This window comes from Rhododendron vialii, chromosome 11a, assembly GCF_030253575.1.
Source record: "Rhododendron vialii isolate Sample 1 chromosome 11a, ASM3025357v1".
NCBI classification, from domain to species: Eukaryota; Viridiplantae; Streptophyta; class Magnoliopsida; order Ericales; family Ericaceae; genus Rhododendron; species Rhododendron vialii.
Genome location: NC_080567.1, coordinates 20,926,276 through 20,946,637, shown reverse-complemented (window position 1 = coordinate 20,946,637; position 20,362 = coordinate 20,926,276). Strand labels below are relative to the sequence as shown.

At 41.3% G+C, this 20,362-nt stretch overlaps 2 protein-coding genes across 2 annotated transcripts; both read right to left on the bottom strand.

Moving 5' to 3' along the window:
* Window positions 1-4,894: 4,894 nt before the first annotated feature.
* On the bottom strand, window positions 4,895-7,069 carry LOC131307416 (probable LRR receptor-like serine/threonine-protein kinase At3g47570). Its single transcript, XM_058333912.1, has 2 exons — window positions 6,142-7,069; window positions 4,895-5,385 (listed from the first exon to the last, which is right to left on the bottom strand). Exons 1-2 carry the CDS (start codon window positions 6,563-6,565, stop codon window positions 5,021-5,023), a joined length of 789 nt encoding a protein of 262 aa, XP_058189895.1. The 5' UTR covers window positions 6,566-7,069; the 3' UTR covers window positions 4,895-5,020.
* LOC131306983 (LRR receptor-like serine/threonine-protein kinase EFR) lies at window positions 6,590-19,643 on the bottom strand. The gene is made up of 6 exons (XM_058333417.1): window positions 17,915-19,643; window positions 10,346-10,462; window positions 10,047-10,180; window positions 9,758-9,892; window positions 9,506-9,591; window positions 6,590-7,070 (listed from the first exon to the last, which is right to left on the bottom strand). Exons 1-6 carry the CDS (start codon window positions 19,641-19,643, stop codon window positions 6,590-6,592), a joined length of 2,682 nt encoding a protein of 893 aa, XP_058189400.1.
* Between the last annotated feature and the right edge of the window lie 719 nt (window positions 19,644-20,362).

The following is a 20,362-nucleotide window of genomic DNA, read 5'->3' as shown; positions in this document are numbered from 1 at the left end:
ATATAAATATATGCTCCATATTATTTTATTATGGTTTGTGAAATAAATATGGGAGCCTTAATTAAATACTTCGCTAATTTATTAATCCTGTTTAATTTGCTACAATATTTAGCATTCCTTTTTGTTGCATAATTTAAATTAAACTTCTATTGTATAAGAAACTCATTATGAATTTCGCAAATTCCATTTAATTTATTTATTATTTGCGGTGATTGTTGGTATTCTACTAATTTCTACTGTTAAGCAAATGATGAATATTAGCATGTTTTCGTAATTTCATTCATAATAGTTTTAACACCGCATAAGTTGTAATTTAGTTTATTTTAATAATCTTTAGTACTTTAAACGTCTCTGTTTTGGTTTTCCACCTGTCCAAATTTTAGCTGTATTTGTTAGTTTCTCATAAAGTTTATGAACGTTATTGCATCCCCATGATCAAACAAATCCCAATACATGTAAATTATGAAAGAAATCTAATACTACATAAATAAAGGCCAAAAAATTATCATACTGGCTTGTTTGCATCTACACCAGAAAGAAAATATTTGTATTATAGTTTGTAAATTTTAAAATTTCTTTCATCACGACACTACATCAATTCCCAGAAAAAATAATTATATAGTAATAACAATTTAATATAAAACTAATTAACATCCCTTTGGAAAAATTCAGTTGCCCTATTCAAACAAAATAGGCCTAACGAATCATAAGTGAAATAGGTTAAATAAAAAACAAAAACACATAAAACCTTAGGTGGACAACCCCTGCACATGTGAACAATATTGCTCAAATAAATAGTATCCAGTTGAGTTTCTGTAACAACCAATTGACGACATTAGTTCCCACGGTACCCAAGATTAAACTCAAAACAACTCTGCCATTCTGACACACGAAATGCCAACTCCATAACCCCACGATTCCTACGGCTTTTCGTGTACCAAAAACTTCACTCGAACGTCTCTGTAGTTTTCCTTGGTATTTTAAAACTCCAGAATCGCATGGAGTACAGTAATCTTCACGCCATATGGAGCAACACAAAGAAACGCTTCCACTCTCCGCTTACCGCTACCTGAGAAGTAAAACTTCACTATCTCCCTTCCGATGTAATACATAAATTTAGGGATGAATAATTTTTTCTCTGCTCATTGGATCACGAATTTTACAAGAGTTTATAATGCTTAGAACATGTACGTGCAAAGATAAACAGGTGTACCCCCTTTGTGCGATGTAGGTACATAGAGAGCATTAGCATCAACAACACTACTAAAACGGTGTTTTATTTGGTCAATATTTTTGGACATGCTGAATCGATCGCAACAGTGACCAATCGACGTACAAATATAGCAAGATACAGAGCTCATAATGCCTTCATTCAACAATACAGTTATTTGCATGGTGATAGCCCAAACGAATGGATGTTTGAGGATGATTTCCAGGACTGGATAAGCAAACTGCAGTATTATTCGTTTATTGAACAGCGATTGCAAAGTAAATACATATCTTTGTTTCTATAAAGTACAATACTTTTGTAATCTAAAAACTCTATCGCAGAATTAAATTACTGAACTCATAATTTCCTTTGTAAATCACGACAGTGGCACGACCTTGCTGGTTCTTTAAGTGGATTACGGATGATACTCCATTACCAACCAGGTAAACTTTTAAATACTACATCACGTTTCAGTTGTTTAATGATTTCTTGTTTTTAGGTGTTTGTTGGATTTTATAACACACAGAATCTGAGCATCCCAGATGCACTAAGAGAAGTGTTACGAGCTCATGGTAATATTACCTGGATTCTACTTAAAAATCAAGCCAGAGTGCGGCCTATTCAAATAGTAGGTCGCAGATTTGGCGTTGGATGGGAAGAGTTTTGCATCGAGAATCACTTGATTGATGGTTATCAAATGGTCTTGGCAAGCGAAACCACTTGCATTTTTGAGGTTCTAATTTTTAATAAGGAGCATACTGTCGTGTTTAACACATACTCAAACCAAAATGCTCTCCCTCCACCATTCTATCATTTGCCTGGTAAATTCTTGGTTACATTCATCACAACATTTTAAATCTGTGTACCAACATTTCAGTTTAATTTCTTTCCTTTTTGCATGCTGGTAATAGCCGTGGTTGAGACTTCATGGTTCCCAGGGATATGGTTTGACCGCACAACAGTTTGTGAATTCACGATTGGCTGTGATATTGAGGATGACATGGTCAAGGTCTGGATATCTAAGATATGTTTTACATTATTACATTGAATGCAGTGATAACAATTACCATAAATACGTGCCTAATATCATCATTCAACAGGCTTTCCAAGACTGTCGTGAACCCTTTTTTGAACACGATAGTGAGCAGCAAATTGTGTTTGCATTGCAAGATCAAGAATGGACAATTCCAGTTGCAGATGGGGTGATGAATGACGAGGCTCTTATAGATTTCATTGCTGAACTAGAGTTGTTCATTGGTGATTTTATCGCAGTATTGATGACCAAGGAACTTTTAGCAAGAGTGATTGTTTTTGATGGTGAATGAGGAGAGAAAATTTATCCCTGGTATCGAAATCAGTTCATGTGAAATCCAATCCACTTGCTAGCACTTGGAGATAAGTATATAGAATCAAGTTCTAGCAGCTCTGGCATTGTTGGTTGTGTATGCAAATACTTTACTACTTTTTGTATAACTGTTTGGATATGCACCGTTATGGTAACTAAACAAATCACGAGCATCATCGTTTTGGAATACCATGTGTATTACCTACTTTGGATTACTTACAACACAAATGACGATTTACTTGCAATTCAAAACAAACTTATCTAGGCTTATAAATTTATTTTCCTGTGATCCTCTGTTTCTTTAAAAAGTGTTTATGTATATATTAATTTTTTACAGCAGACAAGTTACATACGTTTAGAATCCCATATGCCAAACACAGTTTTTCGGAAATTATTTACACAAGTTGACTATTTTTTACTCAACTAAATAACGAAGGCATTATTTGCTCCATATCTGTCATTTTACTTCTCTCTGTCAAATGGAAGACACGTGACATAAATAAAGGGGACCATTAGAAAATCAAGGGTAATTAACTTCAGTTTACCTGATTAAAATGACAAGTTACTTAATTACAATAAAACTGTAATAAAGCTTTATAAAATAAGTTACCTCCAAATTGCCCAGTGTATGACACATTTATTTCTATTAATTATGTAATCTATAACTTCTTCCTTTTGTCGGTCCAGTTACAGGTGCTAAAACAAAGTACACCTGGTTTATTCTGTTGATCAACTCTTCAAAATTGATTTCTGCAAGAATGTTATGCAATCAAAGATTAGTGATATTATTAATTCTATTTTTTTAAAGAACTACCCAAACGAGGTCTCAAAGTTGTCTAAATCTTTACATCCTTTGCTTATGCAACATTTCTTTTCTCAAGTATACAATGTGCGCTTAAAATCTATTTAAATTCGAAAAGCTGCATTAGACAACATTCATGATCGCCTTCTTGAAATTGCCCCCTTTCTTGGTAACTTGCATTCAACATACAATTAGTTAACTGACTTCCAAGTACAGAAGCACTTATAGCTTCCGCAGTTACCTGTTGTTAAATTTATGTCAAGGGTTATTCAACAAATTGAATTCTCGAGGTTCCAGCTTTTGAGTACGAGAAAATTTAACGCAACGGCATTAGTTGACGATATAGTTGCTCTCTTCCATAACAGGTATCCAAACGAAGTGCTGAGGTTCTTTAACATTTCACAAGGTTTGCTCATGAAAAAAATTTTCCCTCAAGAATTCTGCGTAGGATGAAAAAATCTTTTTATTCCGAGGGGTGTCTTAAAGGACACTCATAATCACCATCAATAAATTACCACATTGCTTAGTATCTTCCATTCAACATACAGTGAGTTGATTGACAAGCAAGTGAAGAAGCACTCAGGACTCCTGACATTACCTGTTGCTAATTTCGTTCTGAGGTCATCGATACTTACTACAAATGACACTTGGGCATGGAAAACTGGGCTTCGAGTTTAGGCTTTGATTGAGCTTTTAAGCCCAAGTCTTCCTTCTACAATTTTACTGGTTGCAGCCCAACAGTCAGCTGAGTTTAGAAGCATTGTAAAGTGCCAGAATTGAAACTCCTCTATTACGAAGATTGATCAGAAAATTGGATTATTGAGATAACAACTTTCAAGTGAGGGGAAATTTTACCCAGGATCCATAGTTCACGACATAACTTCTCTATAGCATAACTAGCTACAATAATTCTAACGGCACACCCATTCACAAATCCATTTGCACACCCACGCTCAACATATGGTTGGCATAATTCTGCTTCCCAATAGTTTCTTTTAATCGATCATACCTAATCAAATTTAAACTAAACTGACAAAACAAACTTTTTTCTCGTTATGCTATGAGTTAACAAACCCACATATTTCCTAGGAATACATACCAACTGCGATCCGTAAGACTATTATGCCACACCGACGCGCGTAGCGCGTCGGCATAGCGCTAGTTATTAACAAAAGAAATCCCTCGACACATTTAGACAAATCTCCAATAAATGTGTTCGGGAGTGTCGGATGTCACACGCCATATTCCATGAAAGTTCGTGTGCTTCTATAATCTATCTCTGAACTCTGACATTCAACAACAGCGAAAAAAGGAGAAAGATCGAACTATTTGGACATGGAATTTCAGCAAAGTGCGAAACTACCACTGTAATCCATCCCTTTCCACACGAACTGATGAACAATTATTATACATAATAAATACCGAAGAAAGGACAAAGAATCACCAATCATCGCTCAAAGAAACCAGGTTCTCGATGATTCGGAGCAGCATATTGTGGAGGTACCATCGTTGGAGGGCCTTGGTAGTCATCCTGGACAGAAAGAAAAATAAGTCTTTAGTTCACTTACACTCAAACACATGCATACAACATGAGCTGATTAGAACCGAAGGGGAAAGATTTGAGTCTGTGCTACACACCTTTGGCTTTCATGTCGCAAAACATTTATCGACTTCCGATTCTTTCCACCCTTTGTCCGCACAAGTCTTTTTTTATCTTACACAGTTTGTTCACAACGGTTGCCATCTCCGTTCGGTCTCTTGGCGATTCCGATGAACATGCAACTCCAATTGTCAGAATGGAAACCATGCATTTGTTGATCCAACTTCCATTGTTATGCTCCAGTTGGATGCGGGGATCGACGATATCCATCACTTGGTCAGGCAAAGCATTCTTAACGAAGCTATGAAGATTTTGATGATCTTTAAATATATTGTCAGTTGGTCTTTTGCAGGTAAACATCTCTAGTAGAAGAATCCCAAAGCTATATACATCCCCTAGAGTGGAGGCCATGTCACCCATGCCATATTCTACAAATCCATCCAAATTGTTATTGCACCTTAGTGGACAGAGCAAATCTCATAAGGTGGCATGCTAATGACTCTAAAATCTGCATTTTAATGTCATATTAAATGAAATAGTACTGTTGATGTTATACGCATGTCATGCTTTTATATCATTCGATAACAATACCATCAATTGGAATTTAGTGTGTGATAAAATGAGATCATTATCGAGAATGATGGAGTTGAATTATATTTTCCACTAAAAAAGGAGACTTGTATAAAAAGTTAAGTTGTACTTTGTGTTTTATAACTGAGAGAGTTTGGAAGCTTAAGCGTGTCTCAACGAATCTCTCATGGATCAATCCCACCGCACACTAACGAGAGGCCATTTAAGGCCAGAGCAATGTTCCGCTCCATAAGACTTGATGGCAGCTAATATCTATATATGCACATTCTAAAGATATGTACAAAGATTTTGTGCATCAAGAAATGTTTATGGTGAGCTAAACTAGTCGACCATTAAAGTGGATAGTATGTGGAAAGTGAGGAGGTCAGGTTACACATAGTAACAGGAAATTTTGGAGCAAAAAATGGGCGCATACATATATTTCACACTTTGTTTTGGGCTTAAGTTTGTAGAGGTTTATTTTTTTTTGATAAGCTTAAGTTTGTAGAGTTTCTAATGATGCTATAACTCTTCTATGCAATTTGCAAATTTCGCTTTACAAATGAGCTTTTGGTTTTGTAATCTCAGAAAACTGGTAGTTTGACATTATGTACCTGGAGCAACGTAGCCTATTGTTCCCCTTATTGCAATTGAAGTGCTTTGATGTTGCTCTACCTCTGTTGCAGCTGCTGAAATAATTTTTGCTAACCTGAAATCTCCAACATGGGCAGCCATTGTATCATCCAAAAGGACATTACTTGGCTTCAGATCACCATGAATGATTGTTGACTTGCAACCACAATGAAGATACTCAAGTGCAGAAGCAATATCTATAGAAATGTCCAGTCTCTGAATCACTTTCAGGTACTCGTGCTCTGCTCCATTTTGATGCAGCCATCTATCTAATGTTCCATTGGCCATGAATTCATATACTATAGCTTTGAATTCATTACCATGGAAGTCTATGCTAGAACAAGCACTTAATACCTTCAAAAGATTTCGATGTCTTATGGCTTGAAGTGCTTTGAATTCTAACATGAAGCTCTTTAAAGCTCCCCTGATCTAAAGATTGAGCACTTTCACCGCCACAACAATCTGGTCTTGGTCAAGAATTCCTTTATATACAGAAGCAGAACTCCCAACACCAACGACATTAGCCTCTGAGAATCCATTGGTGGCTTCGAGAAGATCAGCATAAGAAACTTTCAAATTTTGGTGTTCGAAAGAAGGCATGGAAGAGGTCGGCTTCCTTAAGACACGTTGTCGGCGACGAAACATAAACAATAAAACTACCAAAGTTGAACATATCACAAGAGCGACCACCACATATAGTATTATTTTTGTCTTGTGAGATAGCTTGTTTCTGTTGGATATTGAGGATGGGCAAGGAGGAAGATGTAGTTTAGCAATGCCTCCACATAGATCATCCATTCCAAGAATTGAAATCGCACTGCCGTTTCGAAAAATTTCTTTTGTTGGAACTTCTCCATACAGCATATTGAAAGACAGATTCAGTTTTTCTAATGCAAGCTCACTGATATAACTAGGTGTAGGTGGACAAATTCAAGTAGTGCTCTGAACAGCACTGGAATGCAGCGGCTTCACGTGCCTCTTGAACGTAACCCTAACTTGTCAATGAAAACCTTGTCCTGCAAAACAGACAAGGAGTGAGTGCACCTTTGCCTTTCGTGGCAAAGGCCCTCCGACGCCTTTGTTAGTATTTCGTACTAGCAATCAAACCCTAATTATCAATAGGAAAGCAATAAGAATGCAGTATCTTGCGTACCTTTTACCTCTAGGCATACTCTGTTTATATAGACATTTGGATGCTTGTTGCCCAAGTATCCCTATTGCCATAGGATTCCTAACTCGTATAGAAAAACTAGGATCTCTTGGATTCTCGTTCCCTTATCAGTTTATTTCCTTAATCCTTGTAGGACTCTTTCCATAACAAGCCGAACATCCCATACTCGTTGGGTATCTTTCTTAGATCCTATATTCTTGGGATCTCATCCTTTAACGGAATATCAGTAATTCTGGACCATTTTAGAATGTTCCTTTCAATAGGACTTCTCTCTTTGTTCGGCCATCTCATGGCCGAACAGACGGCCTGGACTAGTTACTTCACATGTAACTGGTCCTTTAGAAATGGTTTAGTCCAGTTCCTTTCTAAGGAGCTCTCCTCCTGTTCGGCTCTCTCTTTGCCGAACAAGATATCTCAACAGTGGCATGACATGTCACTTTCCTTGTATTTGGTCCAATAACGTCTCATGTTACTGCACCGAGAATCGTGCAACCTCTCTAGACCATTGACTTCTCATGTCACTGGTCCGTAGCGTGTTGACCTTTTCTTTGACCATGCTCGGGCCTATTTTGTACCTGTTCGGGAATACCTCTCTACAATTGCTCCCCAGCCTTACTCGTTTATAATTTACTTTGATGACGAGTAAAGCTCTTTTACCGAGCAAATTCATTTTGTTTCTGCACCCTATTTCATATATTGGTGCAATGTTTCATCATGTTGCTAAGGCAAAATCATCTTTTCGTGTGGCCGTCACAGGCTTTTAGCCCTAACCTTTACACGTGTCGATCATCGTATTGCTTTACATTAAATACGAACAGACGTATTTATTGGAAAACGGAACGCTCAAACGGCGTCTGGGGTGACGTTTCACGTACGCCACCAACTTTTAGGGTATTTTTGGGTTTTCATCCCATTTTCAAAAAACCCCAATCTCTCTCTTAGACTCCTTCTGCAAAAAGAGACGATTTCAAGTTTTACCCGCCATTGAAGCTCTGTTCATCATTTCAAGACCTCCTCCTCTCTGCTCTTAGGGATTCAATCGACTTGTTTCGGAAGTCATCATTCCTCTCCTTATTGCTTCTATTTCTCTTGGTGGATTGTTTACAATCTCTCGTTAGGGTTTCATCATCCCTTTTCTTTATACTTCAAAGAACCCCAAAAACCTTTCTGGTAATGGGAAGATTTCGGAGACACTGTAATACTCCTCAAACCATGGCTAGTTTCAGATCTCGATATGGGATTCCTGACAACGTAGCTACTGTTTTGGCTCCTGAGGATGCCATTCGTGAGAGTTTCGATTCCGATACTCTTCACATTCCAGTGGTAGCTGTCGTTGAGGGCGGGGTTAGGTTTCCCTTAGCTCCTCTGCTCCGCCAAGTCTTAGCATATTATAGGCTTTCCCCAATGCAGGTTTCTGCTAACTTCTTCCGAGTAGTTATGGGCATAAATGCCCTAAATCAAATGTTAGGGACCTCCCTAGGCTTGTACGATATCCACCATCTATATAGCATTTCCAGAACTGGGGACGCCCTTACGTATTATTTAAAAAGTAGGGATTCTAGAAAGAAGCTCGTTCTCGAACTCCCTGACTCTGCTCGAGGGGATGACGACGACTTTCTGATCGTTACGGGCAACTTCGAACCCAGAGATGAGGACGACCAAGTGATTGGTTTTCATGCCCCTCACATATTCGGGAGCCCACGTTAGTGCTTTCCCCTAATTTCATATGTTTTGTCCTTTTTCATAGGAAAAGCTTTTTCGTGCTTCTAATTGCTTGTGCTCTGCTTTGTTTCAGCGTCAAACATTAACCGAGGTTATAATATCATAATCCCTCAAGTGCATGTAGTTGACATCAGACGAGCACTTGCTTTCAACGGTGAAGGGACATACCTTGCTGGCCGAGCATGAGCGGCTCAGGTACTACTTAGCTACAAAGCATCATATGGGGGTTTTATTGATCGGCGTACCCGTGCAGCTGACAACCCTGCAATAGCTGGTCCTTCAAGACCAGTTCCCGAACAAGAAGAGAGGCGTTCTCGGACACCTCCAATCTCCAACGAACCTATTCCTCTTGCCGAAGAAGCTTCCAGCTCGACATCTGATTCTTCTTCTAGCGGCTACACCCCCTCACCTCTAGATATGAACCGACCAATTGATTTAGGCAGGCTTCTCACCATCCCTGGTCGAGGTCGTGGCACTGTTCGGGGCCAAGGAGGTCAAGGTCGTGGCCGCCACATCCAAACTCAGATTGATGCTCCTCCTGGATTTTCTCCAGAAGACATTGAAGCCATTCACAGAGAAAAACGTCAAAGGGTGGAGGAATCCCAAGAAAGACCCCCACCTTCCTCCTCGTCTCCTGCTCCTGCATGGGCTCCCTCTTTCTCTCATGGGGACCGAGCCATCACTGCTCGGGACTCTGTTGAGACTGAAGGGACTGCACTTGCATTGTCCCAGGCCTTTCTATTGCCTGTGGACATGCAAAAAGAAGTTGCAATGTCTCCTGACAACTTACTGAGTTCTTTCATGTCCCATAACGCCAAGGTAAAGTTTCTCTTTGCGAACTGTAGTGTATACAGTATTTGATATTTATGTTTAATCATAGCTGTTTTGATCGTTCCAGGTGATGCAAAAAGTGGTGGCCATGGCTCAAAAACTCAGCCAATCCGAGCCCCAACGTGTCAAACTTGTCAGTGAGAACACCAAGCTCCAACGTACCATTATTAGGCTTGAGAGGGAAAGAAACCAGGCTATAGGGACAGCGGATGGTTTAAAGGGACAGCTGAATGGGGCGGAGGACAGTCTTGCACAAACTTTGAAGGAACTTGAGACGACCCAGACTGAAGCCAAAGCTGCTTTTGAGAAAGGGTATAATGAAGGAATCAAGGTTGCCACGGAAAGCTACACAAGCCAAATGCCTGGAATTCAGGACCAAGTTTGGGTGGCTTCCTGGACTGCTTGCCTTGCAAAAGCAGAGATTCCTGAATCATCTCCCCTTTGGACCAATATGGATTTACCAAGTGCTGCTGCTAGCTGTGAGGAAGATATTGTAGAGGAGAGGGCTGAAGAGCAGGTGGTGAACGTGTCTGAACAACCTGTTACTGAAGTGGAGCCACAGAATGATATGACCAACCCTGGCCAAAAGGAAGTCAGTGGTGGTCCACTTGAAGATGAAAATACCACAGAAGAGCTGGCTGCTCCAGTAGCTCGTACAATTACTCCTGCAGCTGTCCAAGATCTCACAGAAGACGAATAAATTCAATCGTTATGTGTCTTGACAATCTGTTTTGCCACATATTTGAATTGTGGTTTTGTGATGTTAGAATACTGTGATAAAAACTCGTTTAGTATTTTGTACTTGTCTTTGATTTGTAAGTTTCCCGTACTTAATCGTTTGAAGGTTTCACGTACTTATGCATATATTAGTATGCTTCCAAGTTTGTGCACATTCTCGTATGCTGTGGACTGTTTGTGCATATTCTCGTATGCTCTATGCATGTATTCATATGCATCACAGGGGTTTTAAGTTTCTCGTACTTTGAATATTTCGTGGCTTACATATTCTTGTTTAAAGTTTATGCATGTCTGTCCAAGTTTCTCGTACTTCAATTTCATACAAGTGTTTCTCGTATGTGTTTAAGTTTCACGTACTTAGAACAATTCACAAGTATTTCGTACTTGCATTCTCACAAGTGTTTCGTACTTGCGTTTAAGTATTTCGTACTTAAATGTTTGAAGTTTACACAAGTGTTTCGAACTTGTATTTAAGTGTCACGTACTTAAATGGATATCCTATACCCTGCTCCCCAATACGAATGAGGGAAATTAATTTCGTATTTCGTATTTAAAACAAATACCAAGAAAACAGCAGGTATACTAAAAAAGTAACTTTATTCATAATCTGCAAAACTCAAGAGGGCGTTATTCGTACCCCTTGCAGCTAAAACAACAAAACTAGAACACAAAAGAGTTTTATTCGTAACTCTCACACAATCACGATGTGCATAAAGAAAAACTTATTCATATAAAAAATTTTCTCAGATTATGGACATTCCAAGGTCTTGGCATTGGGTTCCCATCCAAGTCTGCCAATCGATAAGCCCCAATGCTCGCGATTTCTGTAACTCGATATGAGCCTTCCCAATTCGCCCCTAGCTTTCCCTCATTAGCCACTTTAGTATTACCGAGCACTTTTCGTAGCACAAGGTCTCCAACACCGAACTCTCGTGGGTGTACGTTCTTATTATAACTTTTGATGAGCTGCTCTTGGTATGAGGCCAAGTGCTCCAGGGCCCGCTCTCGTCGTTCCTCGGCAAAGTCTAACTCAATCTCCAAGGCTCTGTCATTTCCTCCACTTTCAACCAAAGTGGTCCTATTGGTCGGCAGACCTATTTCCAATGGAATAACAGCCTCTGTTCCATATGCTAATGAATAGGGGGTCTCTCCCGTAGACCTCCTAGGCGTTGTTCGGTATGCCCATAGAACCAATGGCAATTCATCGGGCCATTTCCCCTTTGCCTTATCCAAACGTTTCTTAATCCCATCAAGAATTGTTTTGTTTGAAGCCTCTGCTTGTCCGTTGCTTTAAGGGTAGGCTGGAGTTGAGTAATAATTTCTTATCCCATACTGGGCACAGAAAGTTTTGAACTTCTTCTGAAATTGTGACCCATTGTCTGTAATCAACGAATAAGGTACCCCAAAGCGAGTTATGATGCTCTTCCACACGAACCTTTCTATCATAGGTTCAGTGATCTTGGCTAATGGCTCTGCCTCGATCCACTTAGTGAAGTAATCTGTTGCAACTAGTAGGAATTTTCGATTCCCAGTTGCTTTGTGTAGTGGACCTACTATGTCCATTCCCCATTGAGCAAACGGCCATGGACTTGTCAGCGGCACCAGGTCCTCGGCTGGTGTTCGAATCATTGGTGAAAATTTCTGACACTTCTCACAAATTTTAACGTACACCTTAGCATCTTCTTGCATGTACGGCGACCAATACCCTTGGGTGATTGCTCGGTGGGCTATGGACCGACCACCAGCATGGCTTCCACAAGTTCCCTCGTGAATTTCATGGAGGAACTTTTGCACCATCTCAGGATGCACACAAAGCAAGTAGGGTCCTGTAAAAGACTTCCTATATAGTTTTCCCTCTGGGGATAACCAGAACCGAGCAGATTTGGTCCTGATTTTATGAGCCTCCTTTTTGTCCAAAAGGAGTGTTTCATCTCGTAAAAACTCCACTATTGGGTCCATCCAACTTGGTCCTTGGTTCACGTCCAAGACCATCTCCACACTTCTCCCAATGCTCGGCTCAGTCAGATACTCCACGGCTATTTTTCTTTTAAACTCAGATGGTACAGCTGCGGCTAACCATGCCAATGAATCTGCATGAGCATTCTTTCCAGAACTTATCTGCTCAATATACACCCTCTCGAAGGTATCGAGCAGATCTCTGGTCACCTGTACATATGCCGCCATCTTCTCGCTCCGGGTTTCATATTGCCCGGACAGTTGATGGACTACGAGTTGTGAATCGGAATACACCCTAACACGTTCAGCTTTTAGGGTTTTTGCACTTCTCAAACCAGCTAAGAGTGCCTCGTACTCTGCCACGTTATTTGATGCACTGAACCCTAGCCGAACAGATAATTCCAACATTGACCCTTCAGGGGGTAAAAGCACAACTCCAATTCCTGAACCGGTGTTGCAAGCTGACCCATCAACAAACAGCTTCCATTCTGAGGGATCTTGCTCGGCTGATTCATGTTTCTTCGTTACAGGTGGCGTTGCCTCATGCTCCTTTCTCGTAGGAGACAAAGGTGCTACTGTGGGTGAGAATTCTTCCACAAAATCAGCCAACACTTGACCTTTGATTGCTGTGCGCGGCTGATAATCAATGTCGTATTGGCTCAACTCTACGGACCAAGTTGAGATCCTTCCCGAGAAGTCTGCCTTTCGTAGCAGTGATTTTAACGGGAACTCAGTGTAAACCACAACTTTATGACTCTGGAAATAATGTGGCAATTTTCTGGTTGCTGTCCTTAATGCCAGGACTAATTTCTCGAGGGGCAGATATCTCGTTTCCGCATCTAACAATGTTTTGCTCACATAATAAACAGGGATTTGCTCGGATCCCTTGTTTCTCAAGAGGACTGCACTTACAGCATGCTCAGAAACAGCTAAGTATAAAACTAGGGACTCACCTAGCTCTGGAGTCGAAAAAAGGGGAGGAGAGGCCAAATATCCCTTCAGATCCTGGAAGGCTTGTTCACATTCTGCTCCCCATTTGAACCCTTCCCTTTTCTTTAACAGCTGAAAGAAAGGTCTGCACTTGTCACTTGATCGGCTAATAAATCGATTAAGAGCTGCTGTCATCCCAGTCAATCGTTGGACTTCTTTCGTTGTCCGAGGACTTTCCAGATTTTGTAAGGCCTTTATTTGGTCGGGATTCGCCTCTATTCCCCTTAGAGTTACAAGATGGCCCAAAAACTTTCCAGAACCGACTCCAAACGCACACTTCGAGGCGTTGAGTTTCAACTTGTATTTCCTCAAAATCTCAAAAGCTTCTCTCAAATCTGCAATATGGCCTTGCCCATGTTTACTTTTCACCACCATGTCATCTATGTAAACCTCCATAGTTTTGCCGAGCAATTTTCTGAACATGATGGTTGCCAGTCTCTGATACGTTGCCCCTGCATTCTTCAATCCAAAAGGCATGACATTATAACAGTACAACCCTCGTGGTGTAATAAAAGACGTCTTCTCCTGATCTGGCCCGAACATTGCAATTTGATGGTATCCTCGATATGCATCGAGAAAACTCATCCGTCCATATCCCGCTGTTGAATCAACCAACTGGTCAATCCTTGAAAGAGGAAAACTATCCTTTGGGCACGCTTTGTTTAAATCTGTGAAGTCAACACACACACGCCATTTTTCGTTCTTTTTCTTGACGACAACAGTATTTGATAGCCATTCTGGATAATAAACTTCCCTTATTGCCTTGGCTTCCAACAAATGATCCACTTCTTCAATTACAGCGTCAACGTGCTGTACGGCTGCCCTTCGTTTCTTTTGAATAACCGGTTTATGCTGTGGATCTATATTCAAAAGATGGCAGATAACATCTGCACTTACCCCAGGCATCTCCTCTGGTGTCCAAGCAAATACATCGACATAAGTTTTCAAGAAACTTATCAGTTCATTCTCTTCCTCTTCTTGCAGTGATTCCCCAATTAGAAAATACCTATCTGGATCAGTCTCGTTGATCAGTGTTTTCTTCAAATCCTCAACTACCCTCTCGGTTGGGTCTTTTTCAATATCCTCAATGGTCGGCAGATCCGGAATTTCCACAGTATTAACATAGTGGGCATTATGGACTCTTTTTATGATGGATATCAAACATTGTTGAGCTATCTTTTGGTTACCTTTGATGTGCTCAATCCCATTAGACCCTGGGAACTTTACCATCTGATGGAAAGTTGAAGAGATTGCCCTCATCTTGTGCAACCATGTTCTCCCTATAATCACGTTATAGGAAGACGGTACATCCACCACTAAGAAGTCGGTTCGTAGCACCACTGTCCCAGCCCGAACAGGCAGAGTTACCTTGCCTAACGGCCAAACTGCTCCTGCTCCAAATCCGACCAAAGGAGTTATTGATTGTACCAAATCTTCTTGTGTGAGCCCCAGTTTCTTGAATGCATCATAGTATAGCACTTCGGTGCAACTCCCTGAATCCACCAGGATTCTTTCCATATCATATTCCCCAACTCGTAGGGTTATGACCAAAGCATCATTGTGAGGTACCTGGACTCCTCCCAGATCTTCATCCGTAAAAACTATGCCCTCGTTGCCTGCCCCTTCGTTGCGCCCTCTTTTCTTCCCCAACTGCATTACATGTTGGTCATGTTTCACTTGTCTCTGAAGCAATCTCACCTCATTTCTCGTATAAGGTTCGGCTAATCCATGTATCATATGGATTACCCCTTTTGGATTCTGTTCGTAATCCAACTCCATTGCCTTGTCTTTATCCTTGGAATCTTCTTGGATAAATTCTTTGAGATAACCTCGTGAGACCAAATCATCAAGATGCCGTTTAAACATCTCACAGTCCTCAGTCATGTGACCCCAATCCTTATGGTAACTGCAGTGCTGATTCGTAGCACGTTTTGCATCTTTATTCCCACCAAGAGTTGGGGGCCATTTGAAATAAGGTTGATTCTTTATTCGATAAAGAATCCTGTAAATGGGCTCTTTCCAAACCGTGTTTATGGAAAAGAATGACTTGGGATCCGGGGCTTGTTTATCCTTGTACTGCTCTTTCTTCGCATGCCCATAATCTTTTCTTTCACGATAAGTTTTGGGCTCTGGCTTGTCAACTTTCTTTATAGGTCCCTTTACTTGCTCGGCGGCCAATTTACCATCCTCTCGTAGGATGTCATCCTCATTCCTGGCGTGCTGCTCAATTCTCTCCATCAATTTTGCCAATGTCTGCACGGGACTCATGTTTAGAGACTTACGCAGTTCCCCCCGGACAGGTAAGCTTGTTTTGAACGTGGCTATTGCGTATTCTTCACTACATCCTTCAATCTCGTTGAAGGTTTCCCAGTACTTCTTTGCATAAGTCCTGATCGGCTCGTCCTCTCCTTGCTTCATAAAAGAAAGACTCTCAAAGGTTTTGGGAGCTTTCCTGCTCGTCAAGAACCGTGCAGTGAATTCCTCGGCCAACTGCACCCATGTTCGGATAGAGCGTGAGCCCAATTTGTGGAACCAGGACAAAGCAACCTTCCCTAAACTCGACGGGAACATCTTGCACATGATTGCATCATCTCCTTCATGCATAAACATTGCTTGCTGGTAATGCTGTATATGGGCCACGGGATCAGCATCTGTCTCGTAGAGGATGAATGTTCCGTGCTTTACCCTGGTCGGCAATCTAGCCTCTTGTAACTTTTTTGCAAAAGGGGAGGATGCTATATTCTGAAGTGCTTTCCGTGCTGCTTCCCGTGCAGTCATGGCTTCATCCTCTGGTCCTTTCTTGGATCTAATTCTTTCCCAATCGGAATCAGGTCTCTCGTACCTGTCCCTATGATGTTTCCTACTCCCTTCCTCCTCGGGGGTAGAGCTTCGACCTCTGCTTCTCCTCTTTCTCAGAGATACCCTCCTTCGCTCGGGTGTTCGGATCTTGCTCCTTTCTTTTCGTGGAGAAGCTTTATGTCGCCTTGGGGTCAGACTTCTGCTTCTGCTCCTCCTTCCTCGTGAAGGAGCCTTTTGGTACTGTACCAAAGCATATTCACTGCCTCTAGAATTTCTTCGAGATAGTCCGGAGTACTCCGGATGTTCCCTGATCCTCTCTAGTTCTCTGATCTCACATTCTCGTTTTTTGATCAAACGAGCATACTCCTCAATCTCTTGTCTCTTCTTATCAAGAACGTCTTCGCTACGGTATACACTTCTGGAGTGTGCAATCGATTCATCCCCTCGATGGGATTTAGTCCTTCTCGTGGACTTCGATGCCGTCTCTCCATCTCTATTTTTGGAGTTGTCGTGGATAGTAAGGGGGTGGCCCTTACTCGTGGTCCTCTTGTGTCCTCCTTCGGGCTTTCTCGGAGCCCCGGGTGGAGACTTATCCCCTCCTCCAATTAACACATCCTTTGGGTCGTGTGGCGTTGCTGGATCTACTTCCACCATGGTCGTATTTCAAAGGGAACTCTTTCGTTTCCCACAGACGGCGCCAATTGTAGGTGGACAAATTCAAGTAATGCTCTGAACAGCACTGGAATGCAGCGGCTTCACGTGCCTCTTGAACGTAACCCTAACTTGTCAATGAAACCCTTATCCTGCAAAACAGACAAGGAGTGAGTGCACCTTTGCCTTTCGTGGCAAAGGCCCTCCGACGCCTTTGTTAGTATTTCGTACTAGCAATCAAACCATAATTATCAGTAGGAAAGCAATAAGAATGCAGTATCTTGCGTACCTTTTACCTCTAGGCTTACTCTGTTTATATAGACATTTGGATGCTTGTTGCCCAAGTATCCCTATTGCCATAGGATTCCTAACTCGTATAGGAAAACTAGGATCTCTTGGATTCTCGTTCCCTTATCAGTTTATTTCTTTAATCCTTGTAGGACTCTTTCCATAACAAGCCGAACATCCCATACTCGTTGGGTATCTTTCTTAGATCCTATATTCTTGGGATCTCATCCTTTAACGGAATATCAGTAATTCTGGACCATTTTAGAATGTTCCTTTCAATAGGACTTCTCTCTTTGTTCGGCCATCTCATGGCCGAACAGACGGCCTGGACCAGTTACTTCACATGTAACTGGTCCTTTAGAAATGGTTTAGTCCAGTTCCTTTCTAAGGAGCTCTCCTCCTGTTCGGCTCTCTCTTTGCCGAACAAGATATCTCAACAGTGGCATGACATGTCACTTTTCTTGTATTTGGTCCAATAACGTCTCGTGTTACTGCACCGAGAATCGTGCAACCTCTCTGGACCATTGACTTCTCATGTCACTGGTCCATAGCGTGTTGACCTTTTCTTTGACCGTGCTCGGGCCTATTTTGTACCTGTTCGGGAATACCTCCACTAGGGATCAGCCACGTTAAATTGTTGCGTGAAAGGTCCAACTCTCTTAAACCCCTTAGCATGCTCAAACTTTGAGGTATCTTGCCTTGAAATGAATTGCCTTCCAAATGAAGCACTTCCAGGCTTGAACATTCGCTCAACGAATTTGAAATAGACCCTGATAACCTATTATTGGACACATCGAAGTCTTTTAGATTTTTCAAAGACCCAACTTCCGATGGAAGGGAACCAGTCAAGGAATTATAACCCAGATTGAAGGAAGTTGAAATGGAGGAAAGATTCAAAATTTCTAGTGGTATTGAACCATATAGATTATTATGAGAAAGATCTAATGCTAACAAGTTTTGACAGTTGCCCAGACTCAAAGGTACACTTCCACTGATATTATTTTGTCCCAAGTACAGAAGATTCAGTGCAGTTAAATTACCTAGTGAAGAAGGCAGTCCTGTGAATTTGTTCATGCCTAAATATAGTTGTTGCAACTTACGAAATCTGCCAACAGTGTCAGGAATATGGCCGGAGAAATAATTCCTTGTCATGTGTAAGACAGTGAGATTGAGGAGGTTCCCAATACCCGAAGGAATACTTCCATGTAGTTGATTCCCGCCTAATACCATGAAGCTAAGATCGATTGAGAGATTGGCTATCGAGTCGGGCAATGGCCCTTTGAGAAGATTGTCGTCAACAAGAAGATATTGTAAACCGGTACAGTTTGTTAGAGAAGAGATGAAAGATATGTCATCCTGCAACTGATTAACTTGGAAGTTCAGCTTTTGAAGATTCAAAAGTTCTCCAAGATCTTTTGGCACTGGCCCAATGAAGTTATTGTAACCGAAGTTTGTCAGTCCAAGCCCGGAAGCATTAGACAACGCGTTAGGTATCATTCCTGTGAAAGAATTATCTAAGACACTCAAAAACATGAGATTAGGAAGTTTTGAGCATATATCAGGTGCAATACTTCCATCAAGTTGGTTAGTGTCTAATGACAATATATTGAGAGTGGAGATGTTGTACAGTCCAGAAGGAATCTTGCCAGACAGCTTGTTATCGGAGAATTGAAGAAATGTCAATCTCCGAAGCTTAGAGATTCCCTCCGCAATCTCCCCCCGCAAATTACATTCCGCCAACATAATTCTTTCAAGTGACGTGAGGTTGCCAACAGAAGGAGTGATGGTTCCAGAAAACATATTTTTACCGAGGCCTAAAGCTTCAAGCTTTGACAAAGAACCTAGCTCATCTGGGATGTTTCCGTTCAGTTGGTTGTTTACCAAGTTCAACTGCTCAAGGTTAGAGCATCGCGACAGGTTTTTGGGTAGTTCACCACTAAACGAATTGTTGGTGAGTTGTATTACTTGAAGCCAAAACAAACGACCGATCTCCTGGGGGATGGGGCCGTGAAAGTTGTTTTTTGGAAGAATGATTCTCCTCAGGAAGGAGAGGTTTGCGATATGAGGAGAGAGTGATCCGACAAGGCCTTTGGATGTTAAGTTCAACTCGACGACTCTATTGCGATGTTGTCGACTGCACGAAATGCCGTGCCAGTCGCAGTAGTGGACTGAATCATTCCAAGAACTGAGGGCACCGAATGAGGCTTGATCATCTATGGCAGCCTTGAAGGCTAATAAAGCAGGTATATCAGTATCATTTGGCATGGCAAAAGTGGACGGAATGTTACACCACCACACAAGGGTATTGTAAAGCACAAGAAGAAACCACTTTGCCATGGGTTTTTTATGGAATGAATCAGGCACTCCATGGATGGTAGTGTTTATAATCGGAAAATTTGTACCCAAAGTCTACAAGATGTCAAGTGAGTCCTTATCTTGGAAGAAAATTGTGTATTAAGTATGAACTATTGTTGAGTCAATTATTGGTGTCTATGGGAGCAGATAAGGGAGGAAAAAGTAGTCATCTGGGGGTGCATTTTTCACCCTCCTTTCTTAATTTGGATAAATACCTCTCCGTCTTTTGGAAAGGTATTTAGTGGCGCAAAAACCAATAAAATGTCCCTTTCATATTTGGAAGCTGTACTATAAGAGCTTGTAGCCCATCGGTTATCTCCTGGCCCTCCCATAAGAGAGACCAGAGTTCGAGCCTCGTTAGAGGTATTTGGGGTTCAGGGCTATGAATAGCTTCTGGACCTCCTGTGTAGTCAGCTTCCGAAGAATGCTCCGTTGTTGCCTTGTAGAATCGATATGGGCTTGTTGTTCCGGGTAAGGTAAGCTAAAGCTTTCTCCATGCCTTCCTGAAGAGCTTGCTTTTCACTTCTAGTTTCCTTCAGTGACTGCCTTTACGGGGAAAAACTGTACCATGAATTGATACATTAAAGGAAAATGGGACGGGGTTATGCAAAATGAGGCTGGGTCCAGGCGGGTTTGGGGTTGGGGCGAAACAGGATAAGTTGGCATCGCTGGCCAACAATCTAAATGCTACTTCATCCGTC

What these genes read in the sequence shown, in the direction of transcription:
- LOC131307416 (XM_058333912.1), bottom strand. Translation starts at nt 6,565, where the DNA reads ATGTTAGAATTCAAAGCACTTCAAGCCATAAGACATCGAAATCTTTTG. An exon ending in AATAGGCTACGTTGCTCCAG is followed by an intron (nt 5,386 to 6,141) that starts GTACATAATGTC and finishes ATGGATTTGTAG; the next exon opens with AATATGGCATGGGTGACATG.
- LOC131306983 (XM_058333417.1), bottom strand. Translation starts at nt 19,643, where the DNA reads ATGGCAAAGTGGTTTCTTCTTGTGCTTTACAATACCCTTGTGTGGTGG. An exon ending in GTGGCTGATCCCTAGTGGAG is followed by an intron (nt 10,463 to 17,914) that starts GTATTCCCGAAC and finishes CCTTTTGGCCAG; the next exon opens with GGTTGGTCATATCATTCTGT. An exon ending in ACAGCTAGCAGCAGCACTTG is followed by an intron (nt 10,181 to 10,345) that starts GTAAATCCATAT and finishes TCTCAAAAGCAG; the next exon opens with CTTTGGCTTCAGTCTGGGTC.